The sequence below is a fragment of the Phyllostomus hastatus genome, unplaced genomic scaffold (genome assembly GCF_019186645.2).
Source record: "Phyllostomus hastatus isolate PE091 unplaced genomic scaffold, TTU_PhHast_1.1 phas_contig_210, whole genome shotgun sequence".
In the NCBI taxonomy this organism is placed as follows: domain Eukaryota; kingdom Metazoa; phylum Chordata; class Mammalia; order Chiroptera; family Phyllostomidae; genus Phyllostomus; species Phyllostomus hastatus.
This window is the reverse complement of record NW_025333737.1, coordinates 6,601,632-6,623,997: the sequence shown is the minus strand read 5'-3', so window position 1 is coordinate 6,623,997 and position 22,366 is coordinate 6,601,632. Positions and strand designations below refer to the sequence as shown.

At 47.8% G+C, this 22,366-nt stretch overlaps 1 protein-coding gene across 2 annotated transcripts in view; it reads left to right on the top strand.

Moving 5' to 3' along the window:
• Window positions 1–22,366, top strand: part of ASIC2 (acid sensing ion channel subunit 2) — a 926,053-nt gene that overhangs the window by 835,694 nt on the left and 67,993 nt on the right. For both annotated transcript variants that reach the window (XM_045836683.1, XM_045836682.1), the window contains exon 2: window positions 9,452–9,602. In XM_045836683.1, the coding sequence (XP_045692639.1) occupies window positions 9,452–9,602 (151 nt within the window). The remainder of the gene's footprint in view (window positions 1–9,451; window positions 9,603–22,366) is intronic.

Here is a 22,366-nt window from a genome sequence, read left to right as displayed (position 1 = left end):
GGGACTGTGGGCAGTTTATGGCCACACTCTCCCTCCTTGAAGGAAAGGCGCCCCTCCTGAGTCCTGCCCCCACAGCTAAGGCTTCACTCTTCAGAGTCAGTCCTGGCTGGCTAGAAAGGTGCCCTTTTCATTAATCCACATACACTGGCCCTATGGACGGCAGACCAGAGACCCGGGCTTGCGGCCTCTAGGACTGGCACATCTTTCTTTGGAGAGAACCATATGCCACCTCCTCTCAGTCATGCATCTCTGTCTTAATAAGTATCTACTCTCTGACAACTAAGCTCCATCATGCACTGTGCACAGTGTCTGGCACATAGTAGGTGTTCAGCCAGGACAATGTAACTCCAAAGACTGCATTCTTCCAAAAATCCTACCTGCCTGTTATTAGAGTCCATAGACGTCTAGCTAGAGGTATTAGGTTCTGGAAGTGGAAGGGAACTAGGATGACAGGCAGACAGGCAGGGCTCAGCAGGTGGCCAGAAGCCTAGACTGGCCCCACTGGCCCCATCCTCACAGCATCAGCATGGCCCCACTAAGACCAGGAGCCAGTCCAAGGGATCTGTCTCAACCTGCTCCATACCACTGGTGGCACCCACTGCTGTCCCTGAGGAGAATTCTGCAATAGCCCCACATGCTCCCATCACTGCCCACCAGGCAGCTTCCTTCTCCACCCTCCCCTAGCACTTGGCACCACCCAGCCTCAGTCTGCCTGGCCAGCCTCCCTACAAGCTGGTTCCTCACAGGTTGACTCATCTCTGCATCCGCAATGCCTGGGACGGTGCCTAAAACACAAGAGGTGTTCATAGATGTTCACTACACGAGTGAATGGCTGAGCCACACACGCGGTCCCAGATGGGATGGCATCTCAGATTCGGTTTATACGGCCAAACAACAGCACTTTCCCTCCCCTGCTCCTGCAGGGCTCTGGCAAGGTGCAAACCACAAACAGGAATACTCTCTGCCTGGGCTGAAGTGTTTTTTTTTCCTACAAAATGTTTTCAGACCATTATAGCCCTTTTGATCTTTACCCTAGCTCCACGGGAAGGTGCTCTTACCAGCATCTCCAAGATGAGAGACTGAGATACAAAGGGGACGAAACGTCTCCCCTAAATCAGCGAAGAGCCAGCATGGAAGCTGGGGCTGCCTGGTTCCCAATTCCACGCCTGACTTTTTCTTTTGCCCAAACACCTCCCACGAGTGCCTACTGTGTGCCAGGGGTGGGGCCAAGTATGGGCACCCAGAGAAGAAAATTCTCTGCACAGGAGACAGGCCGCGGAGGGCTGCAGCAGAAAGAGCAACCGCACCGTCGCCAAGTCCTGCTGGAAGCCTCGGTGGAGCCCAGACTCCCACCAGCCGGGGGCTGTCGAACTCACAGTGGGCCCCCACATCCGAGGCGTCAGGAGCAATTCATCAGCGGAGGTCTGGCCTTTTGAACAACTTTCCAGAGGAATGCCACCTGGAACGCCTTCAGATCTCCCTCTGCCTCCGTGAGCCGTCCGCCAAAAGAGCCTTTGCTCGCAAAATGTTTGAACTGAAGGCAAACACGCAGAATTACCCATAGCTTTGGTGCTGTTTTCCCAGCTGACAGACAGAGTTTCCGTCACTTGCTGCTCTTTTCTTCCACGATGCGCTCACACATCTCCTCCTGCGCCCTCTGAAGCTGTCTGGACAGCTGCCCAGCAGAAAAGGCCTGGGCTGCGCTTCAGGCTTGGAGAGAAGAGACCGGAGAGGCCCCTTAGGGAAACTGGCACAGAAATAATGTCACACCCCGGCAGATGGGTATGGGGCATGGAGGAGGAGGGTCCCATTTCTGTGTCCTACATTCAGATAATGCTAAGCGTTCTTCTAACAGCCCAGATATAAAGGGGAAAGTCAGGAGAGCCACTCCCTGGCTGTAGAACCTTGGACAAGGCATTTAGCCTTTAAGAGCCTCAGTTTCCACATCTGTAAATTGAGGAGAATAACATCTACATTGATGGGTCTTAAAAGATAGAAAGCATGTGAAGCCCTCAGCACCATTTCCAACTCATGGACAAAGCTCAACTATCCCTCATCCTCCCCTTTCCCTCCTGAAAAGTAGCCTCTAGGGAGAATGGTAAGAACAATGTCCTGAGACAGATGGTGCCCCCTGGTGGGCAAGAACGGACAAGTGGTTGCGAAGGAGCTGGGTGTCTCTCATGGCCTTTCCCGGGACAGCACCTGCACGTGGAGGTGCTTTTATGGTTGTTTGTAGAAACTGCTTTTTTAATTTTATTGTGGGGAGCTTTGTGAGGCACAGGCATGCAACAGTCCTCAGAACATAGTAGGTGGTCAACAATTTCTGGCGCAGGAACAGATGATTGAGCAGGCAGGTGTTTTAATGACACAATCTTTGCTGTCAAAGAGCTGGCCATCGATGGCGGCCTGGCCTCCCTACACATCCATCCCTCTGCTGCATTTAATTTTCAGACATATTAATTGCAACTTTGGAAAACAAAAGGCAGATTCATTTTGTCTACTGGACGCCTGGTGACCCACTTGACAGACTTTCTCACTTCCCAGTCCTATGAAATGTGTTTGAGGAGTTAGAGAAAAAACAAACAAATGAAACTAAATGGTTGGCTTTGACATGCGTATTATTTTGCAAACAGCCTAATGAGACATTTCAGTAACTCAATAAGAAGCAAGCTCAATCAACTCAGGGAGAAAAAAAAGGTTGATTTTAGAGGCATTTTAGAGCAGTACAATTTCATTCCCTTCAAGGGAAGTAAGCAAGAAGAGACAAGAACCCCACTGCCTAGGAGAAGCCCGCAAGGTCAGGATTAATGAATGGCTTTCGAGGTTTGAAGCTTGCAGGCCCAGCTGTGTGCTGGTAAGTGGATATTTCAGCAGTCCTTAAGAGAGCTTATACGTAATTTGTTTTCTTAAATAGATACGTGGCGTAGAGTGTTGGTTGCACTATTAATTGGACCAGAAAACTGTCTTTGTGAGTACCAGCTTTTCCTAACCTTCCCAGCAAGGGCTCCATGGTGCATTCCCAGGACCCTGTAAGGCAGGTCACCCCAACAGGTCATGCTGAACGTGGATGCCAGCATCCAGCAGCATTTGTCAATCTTTCTCTCATTCCTGGATGCAGTGCCCTGGGAAGGGGGGCCTGGCCACTACCCCAACCCATGGCATGTGCCAACAGAAAGCTTGAGAGGAAGAATATAAACCCAGGTCATCAGACCCCGGTCAGATCTCAACTCTGCCCCCAAACTAGCTGTGTGATCCAGGGCAGATCACTTCACCTCTCGGGGTCTTGGACTCTCCACGGACAAAACAGGTGTTTGGGCAATAACGTTTTTGTGTCTGCGTTCTCCCAGGATTCCCTGACTGTGAGATGCGCCTCCCCCACTGCCAAGTGAGAGAGTTGGAGTGTTAGCAAAACACCAAACACACCTGCCAAGAAGAGAGCTGGTTGGGAAGGGGTGTGGGTGTGAGCTGCAGCCACAAGGAACAGCAGATGAGGAGCACGGGTTTTAGAGTTAGGTGAAAGTGGATTTCACCCTCAATTCCCCACTTACCAGCTCTGTGACCTGCCTTGGCCACTCTGGGACTCAGTTTTCTTACCCGTAAAATAGGTGTGATGATAACCTGGTGAGGCTGTTGCAGAAATTAGTGGTGGCAAATGTAAAGTGAATGCCATTCCAGGGAGGGCAGCAAAGCCAGCTGGTGACTTCAGAACTCCACTAAGAGCTCCTGGAAGGCAGTGAGACCCTCTTCCTGTGCCCACGTCCATGTTTCTCTGATTTAGAATGTGCCCACTTCAGACTGGTGGTGTTTATTTACTGTACCAATAGATGGACACAATGCAGTTGTTGGCATTTAAATCTAGATTTTCACAATGGGTTGTACGCATCAAAACATCTCCCTCTCCTACAGAACTCCATGGGCTTCTAGAGACAGGCTCACCATCATCACAGAGCAAGCAATCAGCAGCATCTGGTGGTTTTCGTGGTCTCTAACTACTTCAAGATGAGCTTGTTATTGTGGAGATGTAAACAGACAGGACCCCTCAATCCTCCCCCCTCTTTAGGCTAACCCCCCTTACCCAACACTTACCTGTCATGTGCTGAAAAAGAGAGGCATAGTAACTACCTTACCTCCACCACCACTGTGGATTCATAACTAGTAAAGATATATCATATATAATCTTCCAAACAAATCAACTTTCACGCTCACATCTGGGCCCTACAAGCACACAGCAAGATTATCTTGCCCAATTTGCATATAAGAAAAAGTAGAGGCTCAGGAATTGTCTGTTTCTTTCATTCCAATTTCATGGGGCCATTGAGTAGTTGAAGTAGATGCAGTCTCTAAACTGTGATGCAAAATGTTAGCAAGGAGGATGACCTTCATGCCCCATTTTTACCTCCGGGTCCCCGTCACTCCTGGAGATCCAGGTTTGAAGTGTGCACCATTAATTCTTACAAATCAATTCCACTAAGGGCAATTCTAAGCCCTCAGCAACCCTGCAGATCCAGCCCTGCCAGCCAAGATGGGGTTGCCAGCACTCACCTGGAGAGCAGAGAAATGCCCGGAAGAACGGCAGGTTTGAAGAAGCAGTGAGCTCCACCTAACAGTCTGGACTTAAATAAATTGTTTTCTGACTAGGGGGCGATAAGGCATAAATGTGAAGCTTGTGTTTCTCTTACACATCATTATGCCCTGAAGCAGGGAAAGAGAGCTGAGTCTTGGCTCAAGTTTGTAGCAAAAACCGCATTGTATGTAAATAGCCCTCAGGCCTTTGATGTTGAGTGCAGAGGAAAATAATCCTCTCTAAAAAGCCAGGCGGAGCTGAAGCTCAGCGGGGTGGGCAGGCGGCCAGCCGAGGTGCCCTGCTGTGTCTGAGCCCCTTCTCCTGCTCCTACGAAGATGAACTGTCTTAGTTCCTGACAGGATTAGTTCCTCTAATACCTTCACAGAGAAGCAAGCAAAAATGCTTCAGTACAATTAAGTGGGAAGGTGAGAAGGCCACAGCAGAGAAAGGAATGGGAGGGGACTAGGACAAGTGGCAGCCTGAACTGCCACCAGAATCAGGTCAGGCTGGCCGGCCAGCACCAGAGGGCGCCTCCCAGAGGTGGGCAAGGGGGTGGGAACAGCAGCACCTTGAAGCCCATTCATTCCTTCATTCGACATCACAGACACAGTCCCTGCTTTCTTGGAGCTTCCAGTTTAGTGTAAGACAGGACCAACTAATAAGTTAGTTGCATACGTTGATCTGTGCCATAGAGGAGAAAAGCAGCGGTGCAAAGTTGAATAACAAGGAGTCCCAGTTTAGATGGAGGCCGGGAGCAGGGGCAGGGTGGTGAAGAGAGGCCTGTGGGGACGTGGCATTGAAGCCAAGGCTTGAGCACAAGCTGGCCAGGCAAAGAGTGTAGCGAGAACATTCTAGGCAGAAGGAACAGTATGTAGAAAGGCCCTGTGGGGGAATGAGCTTGTTGCACATTTCGGGAACTGAAGAGGCCGGTGTGTTTGAAGCACGTGAGAAAGGGAAGGAAAGGAGCCCCAGCTGAGCCATGGAAGCCCAGTGAGGATTTGGGACTTCATCTTAAATGCACCAGAAAGCCACAGAACAGTGTCGGGCCTCTTTATGGTGGTTCTGACTTGATAAAGAACTTGGCTCTTACAGCCCTGGCTGGTGTGGCTCATTCCCAGTCAGGGCACATGCCTGGGTTGCTGGCCAGGTCCCCAGTAGGGGGCGCGCAAGAGGCAACCACATGTTGATGTTTCTCTCCCTCTCTTTCTCTCTTCCTTTTCCCCTCTCTCTGAAAAAAAAAAAAAAGAAAAAGAAAAAGAAATAAAGAACTTGGCTCTTACAGACTGTCACTTGGCCGTCTCTCAGACACAGCTGCAGTCCCCCTCCAGCTCCCAGCCCTGCCACTCTGGTTGCCACCACCCCTCACCAAGCTCTGATCTGCGCCAGTTCACACGCGGCAACTGTGCACATTGGCCCCAGCACCCACCCCCATGGGAAGGGAGCAGGAAAGGTGGGGCTGACAGAGCTCCCTGTAGGAGCTGCCGCCAGGGCTTAGGATGAGAACCGGGCCTGTAAGGAGCATCAAGGATGGGAAGCAAGTCTCTACACTCCCAAGGACCTGTCTGCTCCCTTCTCAACAGGGAAAGACTTTGATTAAAAGTCTTAATCAGGGAAAGGCTTCAATGCTGCCAGCCCAGCGCCTGCACAGAGCAGACACTCAGTGATCCACTGAAGTTAGCAACGCTCTAGATCCTCTTACAAGTGGGGAAACCGAGGGAGGCTGATATAAAGGAAGGAACAGGTTGAACTAGGATACATCCTTGCTGCCTAGCCGTGAGCAACTCACTTCCTCTCTCCCAGGTCTCTATTTCCTTACCTGTGAAGTCAGGGGGAGGACGAGATGATCTCCACATCCCCCTGTAGTTCCTGTGCCTTATCCTCACCCTCAGAAGCACAGAGCGAGTCAATAGCTCTATCAGTGCCACACAGCATGGTTGTGGCAGGGCTGGGATCACAGCTGATCCCCAGAGTAGACAATATATTCTGACCCCAGCCCAATATTCTGAAGTTCAAGTACCAAATGGAGGGGGTTGGGGAGAGGCCTAGATTTTGCAATGATCTAGTACTAAGCTGAAAAGTACTTTTACTTACAAATCTCTTTATATAGATAGAAAATTAATGATGTAAACAATTTTGGAACCAAAAACATTATTTGAAGGTTTTACAAAGAAAACCCTCTATTGGAGCCCTCCAGATGTGCTCAACCCCTTGCAATGGATGTGCTACCTGTAAAATGCTCTCGTCTGTTCATTATAGAGGCCCCCTTGGGGGCCAAGTTCATTAGCCAAGTTCAGTGACTATGTACAATGGTGATGATAAAGCTCAGTTCTTTGAAAAATCATGTTCCAGCTGTCTCCACCGTGAAGCTGAAAGAGTAGGGCTGGTCTGTTTTAAAATAGTTCAGTTGCCAGGGACTCGGAGCCATTTTGTACAATGGAGAAAAATGCAGAATCTGTTGTTTTGTTGATGCTTCCTATAGAACATGCAAGCAGAGAGTAGGGCTCATTCTGCTTTGAAATCCCCAAACCCTTGCCCATAGTCGGAGCATATGCATATGAATATTGATTGGCTGATAGAAAAATCAAGGCAGAAAGGAGGAGTGTATGGCACAGAAACATCCCAATGACAAAGAATCAGGACAGCACCCCCAGAAAGAGCACGTGTGTTAGAATCAGACAGACATGGATTTGAATTCTAGCTTCTCTGCTTAAGAGCTGTGTGACCTTAGATGAGTCACTTAACCTTTCTGGGCCTTGGTTTCCTCATCTGCATAAGGGGAGCAGCATTAGCCACCCATGATCACAGTTGTAAGGGTTAAATGAGACAGCGTCGGTAAGCATCTAGCAGAGTGCCTGGCACATGATACAGGTTGCTCTTATGTCCTGACATCCAGCCACCAAGATCTGCATGAGAAAAGCAGCCTCCAGCACTCATGCCTGCTATTTACCTGCCCCTGAATTGAAGGATGGGAAACCAGGGCATATCTATGTGGCTTCCACAGTCAGGACAGGACAGGGTCATGGAGCATGGTCAGAGAGGCAACCCAGGCCCAAGTTTCACTGGCTGCGGGAATCCGATACAGTTGGCCTGGATCTCTTCCAGGCCAATTTTGCCAGATGTAATTTGACTTCCACTCCAAGTTCCAAAGCAGTTATGTAATCACAATAACCACAGCATTTGGAGAAAGCTTTTATAGTTTCAAAGCACTTTTGCATGTATTACCTCAGTTGATCCTCTCAATAACCTTGAAAAGTAGCTAAGGCAAGGACTAAAACTGCCATGTCACAGATAGGGAAATTGAGGCTTGGGTTTATTTAGTTCACCTTGAGTCACACAACCAATAGGTGGCAACATCAAACTTGGACAAAGATCTCTGGATTCCTTGCCCTGGGTTTTTCTCACACCATTACATTGTATCTTTGTCAATGTGCATTCATCAAGCAAAAGTGGGCTGAGCACCTACTGTGTGCCAGGCAAGGTACTAAGGGCTTGGATTCAGAAATGAAAGGCAGGGTCAAGTTCAGGAGAGATTTAGGACTAAGCTACTCTGTAGCATGTGATAACTGCCATGGTGAAGGAATAAGGAACAGTGAGGAGGTAGTAAACTCAATTTGATCCAGGGCTTCAGGAAGGCCTCCTGGAGAAGGCAATGCATCAATCCAGTCTTGGAGAACAGCTAGAGGTTGCCTAGGCAGAGAGCCAGAGGTTATTTGGGCAAAAAGAGAAAGGAGAGGAGTTCCAGGCAACAGCAGCAGCAAATAGAAAGCTACAAGTTTGCAACCAGCAGAGCACATCTGGGGATGCTACAAGGTGTTTGATTTGGCTGTACCCACCCACCCAATCACTCATTCATTCATTCATTCAACACATATTTCTGGAGCACCCCCATGTGCCAGGCACTGTGCTGGCCACTAAGGATAAATACCTCAGCAGATGTAGTTCCTGAGCCCACAAAGGTTACCTCCTAGTGGTTTTCCAAGGATTCAGGTGGGGAATGGTAGCTTGTATAGGTGGAGGCATCCAAGAAAGCTGGGTGTGGAGGGCCTGGATTTGAGCCTAAGGGGCATGAAAAGCCCTGGTAGATTTTAAACGCAGGATTAACAAGATCAGGTTTGCATTTCAGAAAGAGTGAACCACAGTTGACCTAAAGGATAGGACAGAGAAGGTTGTCCAGAATCCAGGAGCCCAGCTAGGAAACTGCAGCACCCCAGGCAAAAAAGGACTGGGTCCTCAGCTGCAGCAATGCAGGAAGCAAAAGGAAAAATGAAAGACGGTTGTTCAGACAGTGTTGACAGGCCTTGCTGGTTAATTGGATATGAGGGTGAGGAAGAGGAAGCCTGGACAGCCACTCTGAGGGTCTGGCTTGTGCCCCTTCTCAGGTAGTGATGCTATTTCCTAGAACTGGAATGTGAGCGAATCATCTGGAAGATGGGAAGCCTGAGGAAGACTTGTTTCCATGGGGACATGCTAAGTGTCAAAGGTCTGGTCTGTGGTCCCCCTGAGGACATGCTTATTAGGCACTGGGATCAGTATGCCTGGAGCCCAGGAAAGATCTCGGAGCCAGAGGTGCAGTTTGGAGCATCAAGAGCTTACTAACAATGTTTGAGGCTTGGGTGTGGACAGAGGGAGCACACAGAGGGAGAAAAGGCCAGATCCTATTGCAACAAATCCCTAAGGGTGTCCATATTTGTTCTTTGATGCCAAAATTCCACTGGGCAAAAGTCAGGCCCTTAGGCAGGGTGAGGAATCATTGGTCCCCAAGAGGGGTTGATTGTGATGGGTTGCGGAGACTTTGGCTTATAGTTGGATTTCTGGGGTCTCATCAATCTCCAGAGCCCAGCCTGAAATCACACATGTCCTTCTCTCTCTCTCTCTTCTCTCCTTCAGGTGTTTACAAAATATGGGAAGTGTTACATGTTTAACTCAGGCGAGGATGGCAAACCTCTGCTCACCACAGTCAAGGGAGGGACAGGCAACGGGCTGGAGATCATGCTGGACATTCAGCAGGATGAGTACCTGCCCATCTGGGGAGAGACAGGTGAGCTGGGTACATGGACCTGGGCAGTGGGTGATGGCGGAGGGGTGCAGGACTTTGAAAGGCTGGTTTGCCTCACGTGAGCTGTCTTGGCCCACCCTGTGAAGGCCTGGGTGGGGGCATGTGGTGAATGATAAGGATGTTCCTGGCATGGACTCGATGAGTTTCCTTGGATTTCACTAGATGAGAGAAGGGCAGATGATAGTAGTATTAGAAAGGGAAGGCAGGTAGGGTGAGGAGAGGTGTTGGGAGGAGGCATGGAGAAAGGTTTGAAGCAACAAGTTAGGCAGATGACTGGCCTGATTTCAGGAGAAGAAAGGATGGACCAGTCCCTTCCTCTCCCAGCCATATTGAATACCCCAGCCCAGCTAGGAGGCCCAGTGGAAAGGAACGCAAGCTCTTCTTGCTGGGGAAAGGTGGAGGGGCTGTGCAATGTTGGAAAGCCAAAGGGTAGACCCTCAGGAGCCCAGCGCAATGCCTGTGTGAGCCCCTGGGGGCCCGGGTATGTACAGGTTTTAAAGCTTATTTCCTGCATTCATTTATTCATTTATTTATTCAACGAACAATTCATTGCACCAAAGTAACGACCTTAAGCTGAAAAAGACAGAGCCCTTGATCACAACCTGGAGGAGAAGATACACAAGGAGGGACAGTGACCTCCACCTGGGGACAAGGAGAGGAAGGTTCAGGGAAAGCATCCTAGTGCATGGGCCATTTGAATGGGGTCCATAGGTTATCCTGCATTACACAGATGGGTTCTCATGAGAGGAGCGGAGGAAGGCCAGGCAGAGGAGACAGCAATGTGAAGGCAGAAGCAGAGATGGAGTGATGTAGCCAGTAAGCCCAGGGATGCTGGCAGCCTCCAGAATTCTACCAGGTGGAGAAAGTAAAGAGGTGCCCAAGAGTGGGACCATGGATGCAAAAGGAACCAAATAAGACCAATGCCGTGTTCTGGGCATAAGGTTAGGAGTGGTGAAGGGGCTCAAGGCGTGAACCTGAGGAGAGGCCACACAGTGGGGTGGGGGGAGGGTATAGAAAGGAGAGATGGTTCAAGCAGGAGGGAGACCCTGAGCCCTCAGGTTGGAGATGGGGGTGGGGAGCTGTGGATAGAGGCCAAGCAGCCCAGCCCCCACTTCCTGCAGCCAGTCTTCCCCATTGTAAGGCCCAGCTCTACCCGTGCCCAGGCCTCCCAAGCTTCTGAGGCAGCAAAGGGTTCTAGCCCAGGGTTGACTGACTGCAAACTCCAAGCTCTCTCCCCACCACCAGTCTCTCCCTTCCTCCTAGCATATCTCAATTGGACACCCTGCCAGAGAGAGGCGGGTATAGCCACTTGCCTCACCTTATGGTTAGTTCTCCTGCTCCTTCATTACACACATCCTTCCGGTAATGCCTTCTGGCCGCTCACCTCACACTCCAGGCCCTCTGAGCCCCATCTGCTGCTTGCTCCTAATGAGACACTTAGTGCCTCCCATCCACTTTTCTAAATTCAGTGCCCCTCCCCTCTAGCAAATGGGTGAAAGTTTGGGTTGCCGCCAGACTCTGGCTTCCCTGCATGCTGGCCAGCAGAGCCTGGCTCTCCAGAACCTCCCAGGGCCAGCCTGCGTCCTATGACCATGGGGGCCTGTAGATAACCCCAGGTCCTGGGAGCTGGATCTTGGTCCAAAGAGAGACCCTGCCTTGTAAACACCAGAACATATTTGCTTATTGAACCACCTGTGGGAAGGAGAGCAATGAGGAAATTAAGAAGGGATCTTGGAGACTGGGCTGACTGCCCCACACTAGGATGTCCCCTTGGCCAAATGTCCTTGTACAGGGAGCACCCTGGAAGGATGCCACTGAAGGCAGGCTCAGTCGCACATGGACCTGGCCAGTTTGTTCCCAAATGGGCCCTGTGGATGTCAGGAGTTTGGGATGTTACATGTTCTAGGAATAAAAAAAACCCTGGAAACTCTGATTAGACAAGTTAAACACATTTATTCGTTGCAGGAAGCCTTTAATATGCTACATCCTGCATCCTCCAAATAGGAATATTGCACGAGCATTTATTTCCCAGAACCCTTTGAGTGCAAGCCTTCTTTCTCATGGAGGAGCTCACAAGACAGAAAAAGGACAGAAAAGCTGTCCTAGACTGGAGAAGCGCAGATGTCGTGGCCAGCGTTTTCTAAAGGAAATTAGACTGAAGGCAGGTGGGAGGTTGTTAAAAATGAAACTCTGTGTAGATGCCTCTGAGAAACTTCAAAGAAAAAAAAAGAAACAGGCAGTGGGTGATCTCAGTTGCGCATGAGAGAAACGGGGTTCAAACAAGCTTAGGCATAAAAGGAATCATATTGCCCGGAATCCAAGGCAAGCTTCAACAACCAAACAGCGGGAGGGCAAGGACACAGCTCCAGAAACAACTGCAACAGAGGGCTCAGGCCCCTCTCACTCTGCTTCTCTGGCCTCTCCTCTCTCTTCATCCCTTCATTCTCTCTCACTAGAGACAGGCTGTTTTCACACATGTATTTTTTTTCACACATGGTTCCCAATAGTTTTATATTTTACACATCCTACCACCTGCGAGAGACTGTTCTGAGTCTCTTACTGAACTGATCTCCTATTTAAAACACACACACAAACACACACAGGGGAGGGAGTCATTGGCTCAGATCAGTCAGGTGCCCACCCCTGGACCAATCAGTGACCAAGGAGTGAGTTCATGGAAGGCTGTGAGAGCCCTAAGGAGGCTGGAGAGACAGCAGCGGGAAGGAGTTCCCAAGAGACTGTCTCAAGAATGGCCATGCTGGGGGAGGTAGAGACCGGGGTGAGGGGAGAGGGTGAGTTACGTCTGAGGAAACCAGAGCTGGTATACAAGGAGTTCTTTAATGAACTCGATCTCTGGATAGATAGGCTCAGATAGGACCCTCCCTTTCTCATCTCCTGCTACCCTTCATTCATCCCAATGCCAAGCAACACTGTTATCAAATATTATCTCCTTGGTTTCTCCAAATCCTAGTATTTAAAAAAGTGAATTTGGTATCATATGTTTGAACAAAGGAATTACCTGGAGAGTCTATGCTCTAATAGAATATATATCCACCCCCTTCTTATTCCGCCTCTGCCTCACCACTTCCTGCTCCATCCACTTGTTCACTTGGCTGTAGCCATTCTGGCTTCCCTGTGGCTTCTGGGACACTCCAAGAACACTGTCACTTTAGGGCATCCACATTCTTCATTCCCTCCACCCAGAATCCTCTTCTCTTAGACCCACGTGGCTGACTGCCTCACTCCATCAAGTCGTTGCTCAGTGAGGCCTCCCTTGACCGCCCCATTTAAAATTGCACCCCACCCCACTCCTCACCTCTCCTGTCTGCTCTGCTTGTCCTTTTCTCAGTGGCGTGTGTCCCCTTCAAGTATACCATACAATTTCCTTATTGGTTTTTTCTTGTCTATCCCTTTTTACTAAAACATATGCTCCAAGAGGTTAGGGGACTTGGATGTCTGGCTCATTTACACACATATACCAGGTTAATAAATGTTTGTTGATATACTTGTTGAGAGAGAAAAAAAATTGCTGTGCACACTGATGGGGCCAGGATGAGGAAGACACTGATGTCAATGAGCTACTATGTACCTCGAACATTGTATCCCAAGAATCCTCCCAGTTACCCTGCTAACAAGGGTTATAATCCCCATTGAAAGATAGAGAAACTGGAGCCCCGAGAAGCTGCATGAGTTTCCTAAGAACACACCCCTGGTTAAGTAGTTAAACCAAGCTGAAAACCCACTTGTGAACCCTAAGGCCATTCTCCTTTTACCACATTCCTTTAATGTTCAAAATGTGATTGTAAAGGCACTACCATGAAAATAGCTCAGGGGGAAAAAAGGTTCAGGTGACATCTTTGAAGAGAGAATGGCATATAATGATAGGTCTGTTGATGTCCTTTTGTATTTTTTTCTGTTTTTTTTCTTTTTTCTTTTTTGCAATAGCAGAATCCTTGTATAACAAAAGCTTTGGCACAGTGCCAATACATAAACCAGATGAAGGCAGAGCTACTCCAGTTGAACTGGAGACTGGGATCCCAGTTTTATTTCTGCATGTTCACTGTGGCCAACCGTGGGGATATTCCCCAAGGACAACCCTAGGGCTCCGAGGACCCCAGTTTGAAATCCACTGCAGGGACTGATGTTATTGGGATGAAAACTGAGTCGGGTGGTTCTGCGGCTGTGTAAGTCACAGCGACCAACACCAAACGCCGTTCCCCCTCTCCCACCCGGGATGCTGAAGGGAGCTCAGATGTGTCCTCTGAGCTCCACAGCCTCATTGAAGATGACAGCCTGGACAGTTGGGGGTATGGTAGTGGGTAGTGGGGCATGGTTGGGGACATTAGTGTTTATGTCTCTCCCTCCCCAAGCCACACCCAAAGGGCAATGAAGGATTTTTTTTTTTAAGGGCAAAGTGAATGGGAGAAAAGACAGTAGTAGATGTCAGTCAACTTTTAAAGATGGAAAGCAGATAGATGCCAGCTGACTCGGCAAAGCAGACGAGGCTGAAAGTTGAGGGTCTGCACTGGGAAGCCACCTAAAGCCAAACAGTTCTCACCACAGAAGCTCAAGAAAGGATCAGGGGTTGAAAGCATCGGATTCTACTGAAGATAGAGATGAGGAGTGGAGTTAAAATTGGGAAGATTAGTTAAAAGTCTATAAAAGGAGCTGATAAGTCCCCCAGATATCCTCCCATAGCCCAGAGCAGTCAGACAAATACCTCCCCACCTGCAGCTGAAAATATGATTGAAACAGATAGGCTCTGGGCTGGGGCAAAGCAGGCAAAGTCGAGGGCATGGGTGAGGTGCTGTACAGAAAACAGGGAGATGAGGTGAAACTCTGCTTACTGAGTAGTGAGAGCTCCATGCAGGCTAATCTACCCAACCCCAGCACAGAATTCTGGAGGTACTGACAAGCTCAAGAGAAAGGGCCCGCACAGAATGACAGCGAGGCGTCTCCAAACAAAACGGCCTGGTTAGATCACTCCAGAGTGAAGGCTCTTGGCAAGTCCTCCCACACATAAGGAATATGTGCAGCCTCTAAGTTTCTCTCAACTATGAAGAGACAGCCAAAAAGCCAGGCATTTAAGGGAAGCTACTAACAGGAAAGGAACTAAAACCAAACAAACAAAAAAGAAACTTGGGGGAAATAGAGATAGTGGTCAATGGCACAAGCTCTAGAGCCTGGGTTCAAATCCCAGCTATACAATTTACCAACTGTGTAACCTTGGTCAAGTTACTTAGCTTCTCTGGGCTCCAGTTCCAAAACCTGTAAAATGGCAATAACATTATTATCTACTCCGTAAGGAAGATTAAAATGAGTTAATATTTGTGAAGTACTTAGAAAAGTGCCTTAATGATATTTGGCACTACGTAAGTGTTTGATAAATTAAATAAATAAATAAATAAATAAATACAGGGAACAGAAAGAAACATCAAACCATTTTAATTAAAATTCTCAAGAAATAAGAGATGGTACTGCATCCATAAACACAAGCTATTAAAATAGGATGCTATTAAAAAGTAATAGTCAAAGAAGTTTTAAAAACTGGAAATTAAAAATAGGATTGCAAACATTTCTCAAACTCATAGAAGGAGTAAAATTGAGGAAATCTTTTGAAAAGTAAAGCCAAAAGACAAACAGATGGAAAATGGGAGAGGAAAAAATATGAAAATAACAGAGTAAATCCAGGAAGTCCAGCATCCTACTAGTAGGAGTTCTAGAATAATAAAATGGGGAAATGGAGAAGAAGATGTTGCCAAAGAAATAATGTAAGAAAAATTCCCAACTATAGCATGCGATTTTCCATATCAAAAGAATTCACCAAATCCTGTCTGCAATAAGCAGCAAAAACAGTCAGTCCAAGACACATCCTTGAAAGTCAGGCTAACAGAGATAAACAGAAAACCTTAAAAGTTTACAAAGAGAAAAAACAAGTGACACACCTAGGATCGAGAATCAGAATATCCTGGGACTTCCTGACAGGCAGAGTTGAAGACAGAAGCTGTGGTACAAAGCTTTCAGATTGTTGGGGGAGGACATTTTTTCCTAAAACAGAATTCTTTTTATAATTTAAATATAGTTGGTAGTATATAATATTATATTAGTAATATTAGTTTCAGATGTACAACATAGTGATACAGCATTTTTATACCTTACAATGTGGTCACCCCTCCTAATTCTAATAATCCTCTGTCACCATGGAAACTTACCACAGTATTACCAACCTTCATCTTTTCACCCATTTCCCTACCCACCTCCCCTCTGACAACCATCCCTTCAATCTCTGTTTCTATGAGCCTGTTTGTTCATTTGTTTTCTTTTTTTAGATTCCACATGCAAGTGTCTTTCCCCATTTGATTTATTTCACTTAGCATAATACCATCTAAGTCCATCCATGTTGTCGCAAATGGCAAGATTTCATTCCTTCTTATTGCTGAGTGAGATTTCATTATGTATATGTACCATGTCTGCTTTATCCATTCAGCTGTCAATGAACACCTAGCTTGCTTTCATATCTAGGCTATTGTAAATAATGCTGCAATGAACATCGGGATGCATACATATTTTCCAATTAGTGTTTTTGTTTTCTTTGGATAAATACCCAGACGTGGAATTGTTGGGTCATATGGTAGGTCGATCTTTAGTTTTTTGAGAAATCTCCATACTGTCTCCCACAGTGGCTGCACCGGTTTGAAATCCCACCACCAGTGCACAAAGGTTCCCTTTTCTCCACATCCTCATCAATATGTTATTTGTTGACTTTTTGATAATAGCCACTCTGACGGGTGTGAGGCCATATCTCACTGTTTTGATTTACATATCCTTAATGATATGAGATAGAATTCTATATCCAGCAAGCTACAAATGAAGTGTGAAGGTAGAATTCGTTTTCAAATATATTCCAATATTCAAATATATTTAAATATATTCAAATATATATATTTTTGATGAGAACATTTAAGTTCTACTCTCTTAGCAAATTTTATTTATGCAAAACAGTGTTATCAACTCTAGTCACCATGTTTTACATTAGATCCTCTGACCTTGTCCATCACATAACTGAAAGTTTGCACCCTTTTAACAGCCTCTCCCTACTTTCTTATTTCTCCCCAGCCCCTGGCAACCACTTTTTCACTCTCTGTTTCTGTGAATTTGACTTTTTTCTTTGCCATTTCTGTGATAAGTAACCTGGCAAACCAAATAAACCAACACAAAAAGAGGGGGGAAGCAGTAAGAATAAAATAGTTTCTCAAGAAAGAAATAAAAAACAGAGTACCTTTCAAGGCTGGGGGATGGTCACAGTCATAATCATGTGAAAGCTGGACCCTGACTCAGACAAAATGCCACACAACTGTGGACAGGAGGGCGAAAGGAAAGCAAATATGATGAGACCCTTCGTGTAAGAAGTGACATCCTCATCTCCACGGCAGGAATTCAGTAGAGGAAATCTAAAATTTTTAGAAACCAAGGAATAACTCGAGCGGCCGGTGCCTGTGAGCGAATGAAGGAGGTACCAGCAGAAACAGCTGCCGCCGAGGAGAGGGGTGCCTCCGAGGAGAGTGGCTGGGGCCCGGGGAGAGGTGGAGCAGCAAACTGCTGTTTCTCATTGGCAGTCTTGTAATACCATTTGGCTTTTTAAATTATGTACATATATTGATTTGATAAAAAGAAAAATTAAATTTAAAATAATCATGAATTTTCCATGGCTGGAAGGCCTGAGCAAATGATCAAGGATAGCACATTTCCTATTCCCCCATCATAAATGGGACATGGCAGGAGTGGATGCAGGAGGTTGCTATGGTTTCTGCAACAACTCTGCTCCCAGGAAAACCTCTGGCTGTGGTGCCAGGTGACAAGGACCTCCCCAGAAGTACAGCTGCAGGCTCTGGGCTGAACCGGGGAGTCCTGAGCACAGGGACAGGCAGCAGGCAGCTGGGATTCTGAGCTCACTCTCAGGGTGGCCTTTGTGCCAGATGAAGCGTCCCTACAGATGGAGAAATGATGCCATAAGTCAGAAGGACCACTGGAGTCAGGCATCCACGGCACCGCCAGAAGAAGCCAGCCTTTTATCATTCTAAGAAGACCTGTTAAGTGCTGTGCAGAACATAGATGTGCCTTCATTGAAACTCCCAGCCAGGCCTCCAGTGCCCTGAGGTCAACATCTAGGGGGTGGATGAAACAGAACCACCTCAGAGTTCATGTCTGCCTAGTCAGTAAATCGCCAAGAGCACCTACTGTGTGCCAGGCACATCAAGATAGTGATGAAAAGGCCCAGTCCAGGCTTTCAAATAGGGATCATCTCGAAGCTCCATTTATGTATACATGGAAGTTTACTGATCCAACAGCCTTTATGTAAAGTGCCTAAGGAGTGACAAGGCAGTCACAGTTCGGTCAGGGACACATAAACAAATGTCATGAAGCGCTATGACAGACAGAGGAGAGATGGAGCACAAAGGAGGGGACAATAGGTTCTGGAAAGGAGGAAAAGGGTAACTCAGGGGAGGCTTCAGAGGGGAAATGACCTTTGGTCTTAGTCTCAGGAGGCTGGGCGGTACGTGGGAATGGGGAATGAGAGGGGGTGTGGGTCTCCGCAGGTGAGAGTCTATGGAGGGGAAGGGCAATCGGGAGCAAAGGCCAAGAATATCCTGGGGTGTCCTGCAGTAGCTGGATCTAGGGGTGGGACCTGGGGCTGCAGAGGCAGGCAGAGGTCAGGTCACCGTGGGCCTGGTGTGTCCTGCTAACACATAGATGCCCTACCCAAAGTGTAGAACACTCTGCATTGTAACTGAGGATGCCTAGGGGACTCACACTCGAATGTGAGAAGCTCTGAGCTGGACTGCAGTTCCCCACCCTTTGGAAATAGGAGGATGACATTTTAACATCCAGATATTTCTCAGACATCACCCCCACATGAGCACTACCATGCTTTTTTATATTCATTGATTGAGAAAATAGTCACAAAAAGTTGCTGTGAATTCAGTAACGCTTTGAATGATTTTGAATTCTATAACCTCATCAGAGTCTATGTACGTGATCTGTTCGGCAATCTGGTCATACCCAACTTCCGCCACCAGTGGGTATAAACAGAATTTCTATGAATAGAATCTTAATCATCCACCAACTTCCCCTACAATTTCAAAGACATGACACTCCCCATGGCTTTTCAAGGGTGGTATCTCCTGCGTGCCAGTCGCCCACCCAGACTTAGCAGCCTTCTTAGCAAATAATTTATAATCTCTGAGCCTGAATGCACTAGGAAAACTCATTTAAAGAATCCCTGGAATAAATCTTTTTGTAATGAGACCAGCCCCAACTCCCCACAGGGTGCCTTCACTAATGCATGTTTTGTAAATATTCTATTTACCAGGGATGTGTTAAGTGTAGCCATTCTTCTGTGTTGCATATCTAAGACCTAACATTAACCATCTCCTTCCCCAACACGGATGCATCACTTTATAGCACAGAAGGTTCGTTGCCTGCATTTTATCCTCTGGTCCTCATGTGTACACTCCTATGACATAGAGCAATTCTACCATTTAACAGATCAACCCATTTAACCAACAGATGTGGCAAGCAAGTCTCTGAGATGCCGAATGACTTTCCCATGGTCTCAGGGCTAAAAAAGTATTGGAACTCAGAAGTCAGTCCCTATCTTCTGATTTGGTCCTTGGCTCTTTCCACCAAGAGCTAGTGTTCCTTAAAAATGAAAACAGAAAAAGTGGGGGAAAGGGTTGCTTTGGGTGACACTCCGTATAACAGAGGGTAACATGCTTTTGCTGCAGCATGTCCTGAAACCTTTAAAATGCTCATGTGTTTGGAGGCCCTGCGGGAGGGGGCTGGGGTTTGCAGCCTCCACCAAACTCTTGTGGCCACTTGATAACATCTGCTGGGTGAGGAGCTGTTGGGGCGAACACTCTGTGGCATCCCAATGCTGCCCAGAACAGACATAATTGCATTCCATCCAGCATGCTGGAGAACGCCGATTTTAATTCCTCCAGAAGCTCGCCTAGCCTCTAAATGTCACCCATGGGCACTCAAGTATGAGTGTGTGCATCTCTGGGCTGGGTTTTCTTACCTGGGCATACTGCTCGGCTGGGCTTGTCTGCCAGGAGAAGGGCAGACAGGGAGGACAAGACGCATGTCACCTGATTTTAGCTAGGTAGCAATTTATGGATTTTTCGGTTGTTTATAGGAAAATCGGACTCTTCTGGCTTGATGTGAGTGCTGAATGGCTATATCTTTTGTTAATAAATCTATTTTTCAGGAAGTTCAAATCAGATGCAGTGAAGTTCGGAGACTTATACTTGGTCCCCAGCTCATAGAATTTCAGAGCTGAAAATAACCAAAGAGATCAGCGCCCCCTTCATTTCAACAAGGCGGAAACTAAGACTCAGAGAGGCAATATAACTTATCCAAAGTCACACTGCTATTAAGCAGTGGGGCTGTGAGTCAGACCCAGAGCCCACGCTTTTCCTGATATACTTCCTTGCTCCTCTCCTCACAGCCCCAGCTCAGCCTGCTTGGGTTTCTCTGTAAGAGCCAAGAGAGCATGAAGGGCCAAGGTGGCACCCTTAGTGGACCACCCAAACAGCATTTGGCAGACCCTTTCTACCAGGGCTCTCAAGAGCTGGGACCTCAGTCCCTATCATTGTTGCCATCACATGCTCAGTGAGCTTTCCACTCAACTCTGAGATGAGAGAACATAGGCTGCCAAACCCAATACGAATTAAATTATTCTTCCCCCTTTATCCCTGTCCAGCTTGGAACCTTATTGGCTTGTCATCTGGGACCACTGTCTCTTCTGGTCAACTGGCAAAGGGCAAAGGAGGATCAGGAATCAAGGGACCTGGTTCCTGGGCTTTACTAAGCCACCACCTGTCATGTGGCCAGTGGGTGCCATCTTCTCTGTGAATCTCAATTTTCTTACCTGAAAGATGGAAAGTTAGTTGAATTTAAAGAGTGTCAAGGGCTCTCCTAACTCCAAAATTCTATGCATCCATGAATCACAGACCCTGGGCCTCTCCTTTACTGTCCCTCCTCCCTCCCTGTTTTTCTCTCTCCCCCTCCCTCTCCCTCTCACACATACACACACACTTTTCAGTCCCCGGGAAATTGCTGTGCCACAGCATTGAGTCATTAGTGGCAACCAGAGAAGGCACTTGGGGATGGGAGAATGGCCCAGTGATGGATGTCACTGCCTGAAATATGGAATAGACACTCTAGGCCTGTCTCCCTAATCATGGGGAACAGTAAGACCTCAAGGACAGGTCTCATCTCGACCAACAGTTCCCCAGTGGGTGAGCCACTGTGATTTCCTGATCAGCAGAGAGCAGGTAGAGAGCAGTCACACTAGACAGTAACACCAGCTATGTCCCTTTAGGGACATAGGCAGTCTTTGTTATCCCTGCCCAGCCCCTGTGAGCTCTGGTCTCAAGTCCCTACACAGCCACACATGAGCCTGTTACTGTCTGCTGCCTCATGATGGGGCAAAGGGCCCTGCACTGTCATGATGTGGACCCCGCTTGGCCACAAACTCGCTGTGGGACCCATACGAATCTGTCACCCTCTCAGAATCACTATTGCTCATCTATACAACCAGGGGGAGAGGGGAGGATTCTGTGAGTCTCAGAGGTCAGCCATGCAGTTTTGTTCACTTCAACAGCGCTTACTTATTGAGCACCTACTGAATGCCAGGCATTACGCATATAAACGTAAATACAATATTGACTCTGTCCCCAAAGAGTCTGTCAGTCTTGGTGGAGAGAAAGTTATGACTAACTGTGGAAATGGTAAATACCAGATGTTGGGACACCTAGGAGGGAAGGCTTCTAGGAGGTAGTGACAGTGAAGCTGGTAGGGGTCAACCAGAAGGAAGGGAGAATGGGCCTGTGTTGCCATTGCCTCAGAATGCCTGGTTCACTCCTTTGAGAAAAAGCTACACCATCTCTGCATGTCAAAGCTCTGCCCACCTTGGCCTCACCCAGTGTGCGAGGTGGGCCCCCAGGAACTTCAAAGACAATTGGCTGTCCAGGGGAAAATGAGGAGAGGGTCCTGAGCCCCACCCCATGGAAGCCTGGCCCGGGCTGAGTGCATCCCTGAGAGCAACCCTTCTAATGAGGCCTCCAGTGATGCAGACACACTGGTCGGCTCTAGTGGGGAAGGTTAGCATGGACACAGAAGACTCCTCTATTGGTCACAGTATGCATCTTCAGGTCCTTGGAGGGTTTTCAAGTGGAAGGAGGGATTTTAGGAGCAGGGATAAAATCCATAAGCAGGCAATTTTCCACTGAATGAAGGATGAACTTTGAAAACCATGGCTGCCCCTGCTGGTAGTGAGGCCACCATCCCTAAAGCTGCCCAAACATAATGGCTGTCCTTCAGATAGGGGCCTCCTGCTGTCTCTCAGAGGTCCCTGGGGGCTTGACCAATCAGGACCCAAACAGGAAATCAACAGCTGCCAGAGACAGGGTAATGCAAGGAAAAATATTCACAAAGGACTGTTTATAAAGGTATAGGCAAGGCTGAGGGAGGGCAATATGGGATGGTGGAGTGTCCTGGGCCCTGTAGCAGAGAGAACCACCCCAAGGGAAAGAGGGGAACGAGCTGGTATCAGAACCCAGATAGGAGGCAGTAAAAAGAGTTCCCCCTAGTTTTCCAACCCAGAGCTGTGGTCTTCAGGGGCACATGCTGCTAACCTGTCATGACCCAGCAAATAAAGTTGAGAGTCTGAAGATCCACCCTGA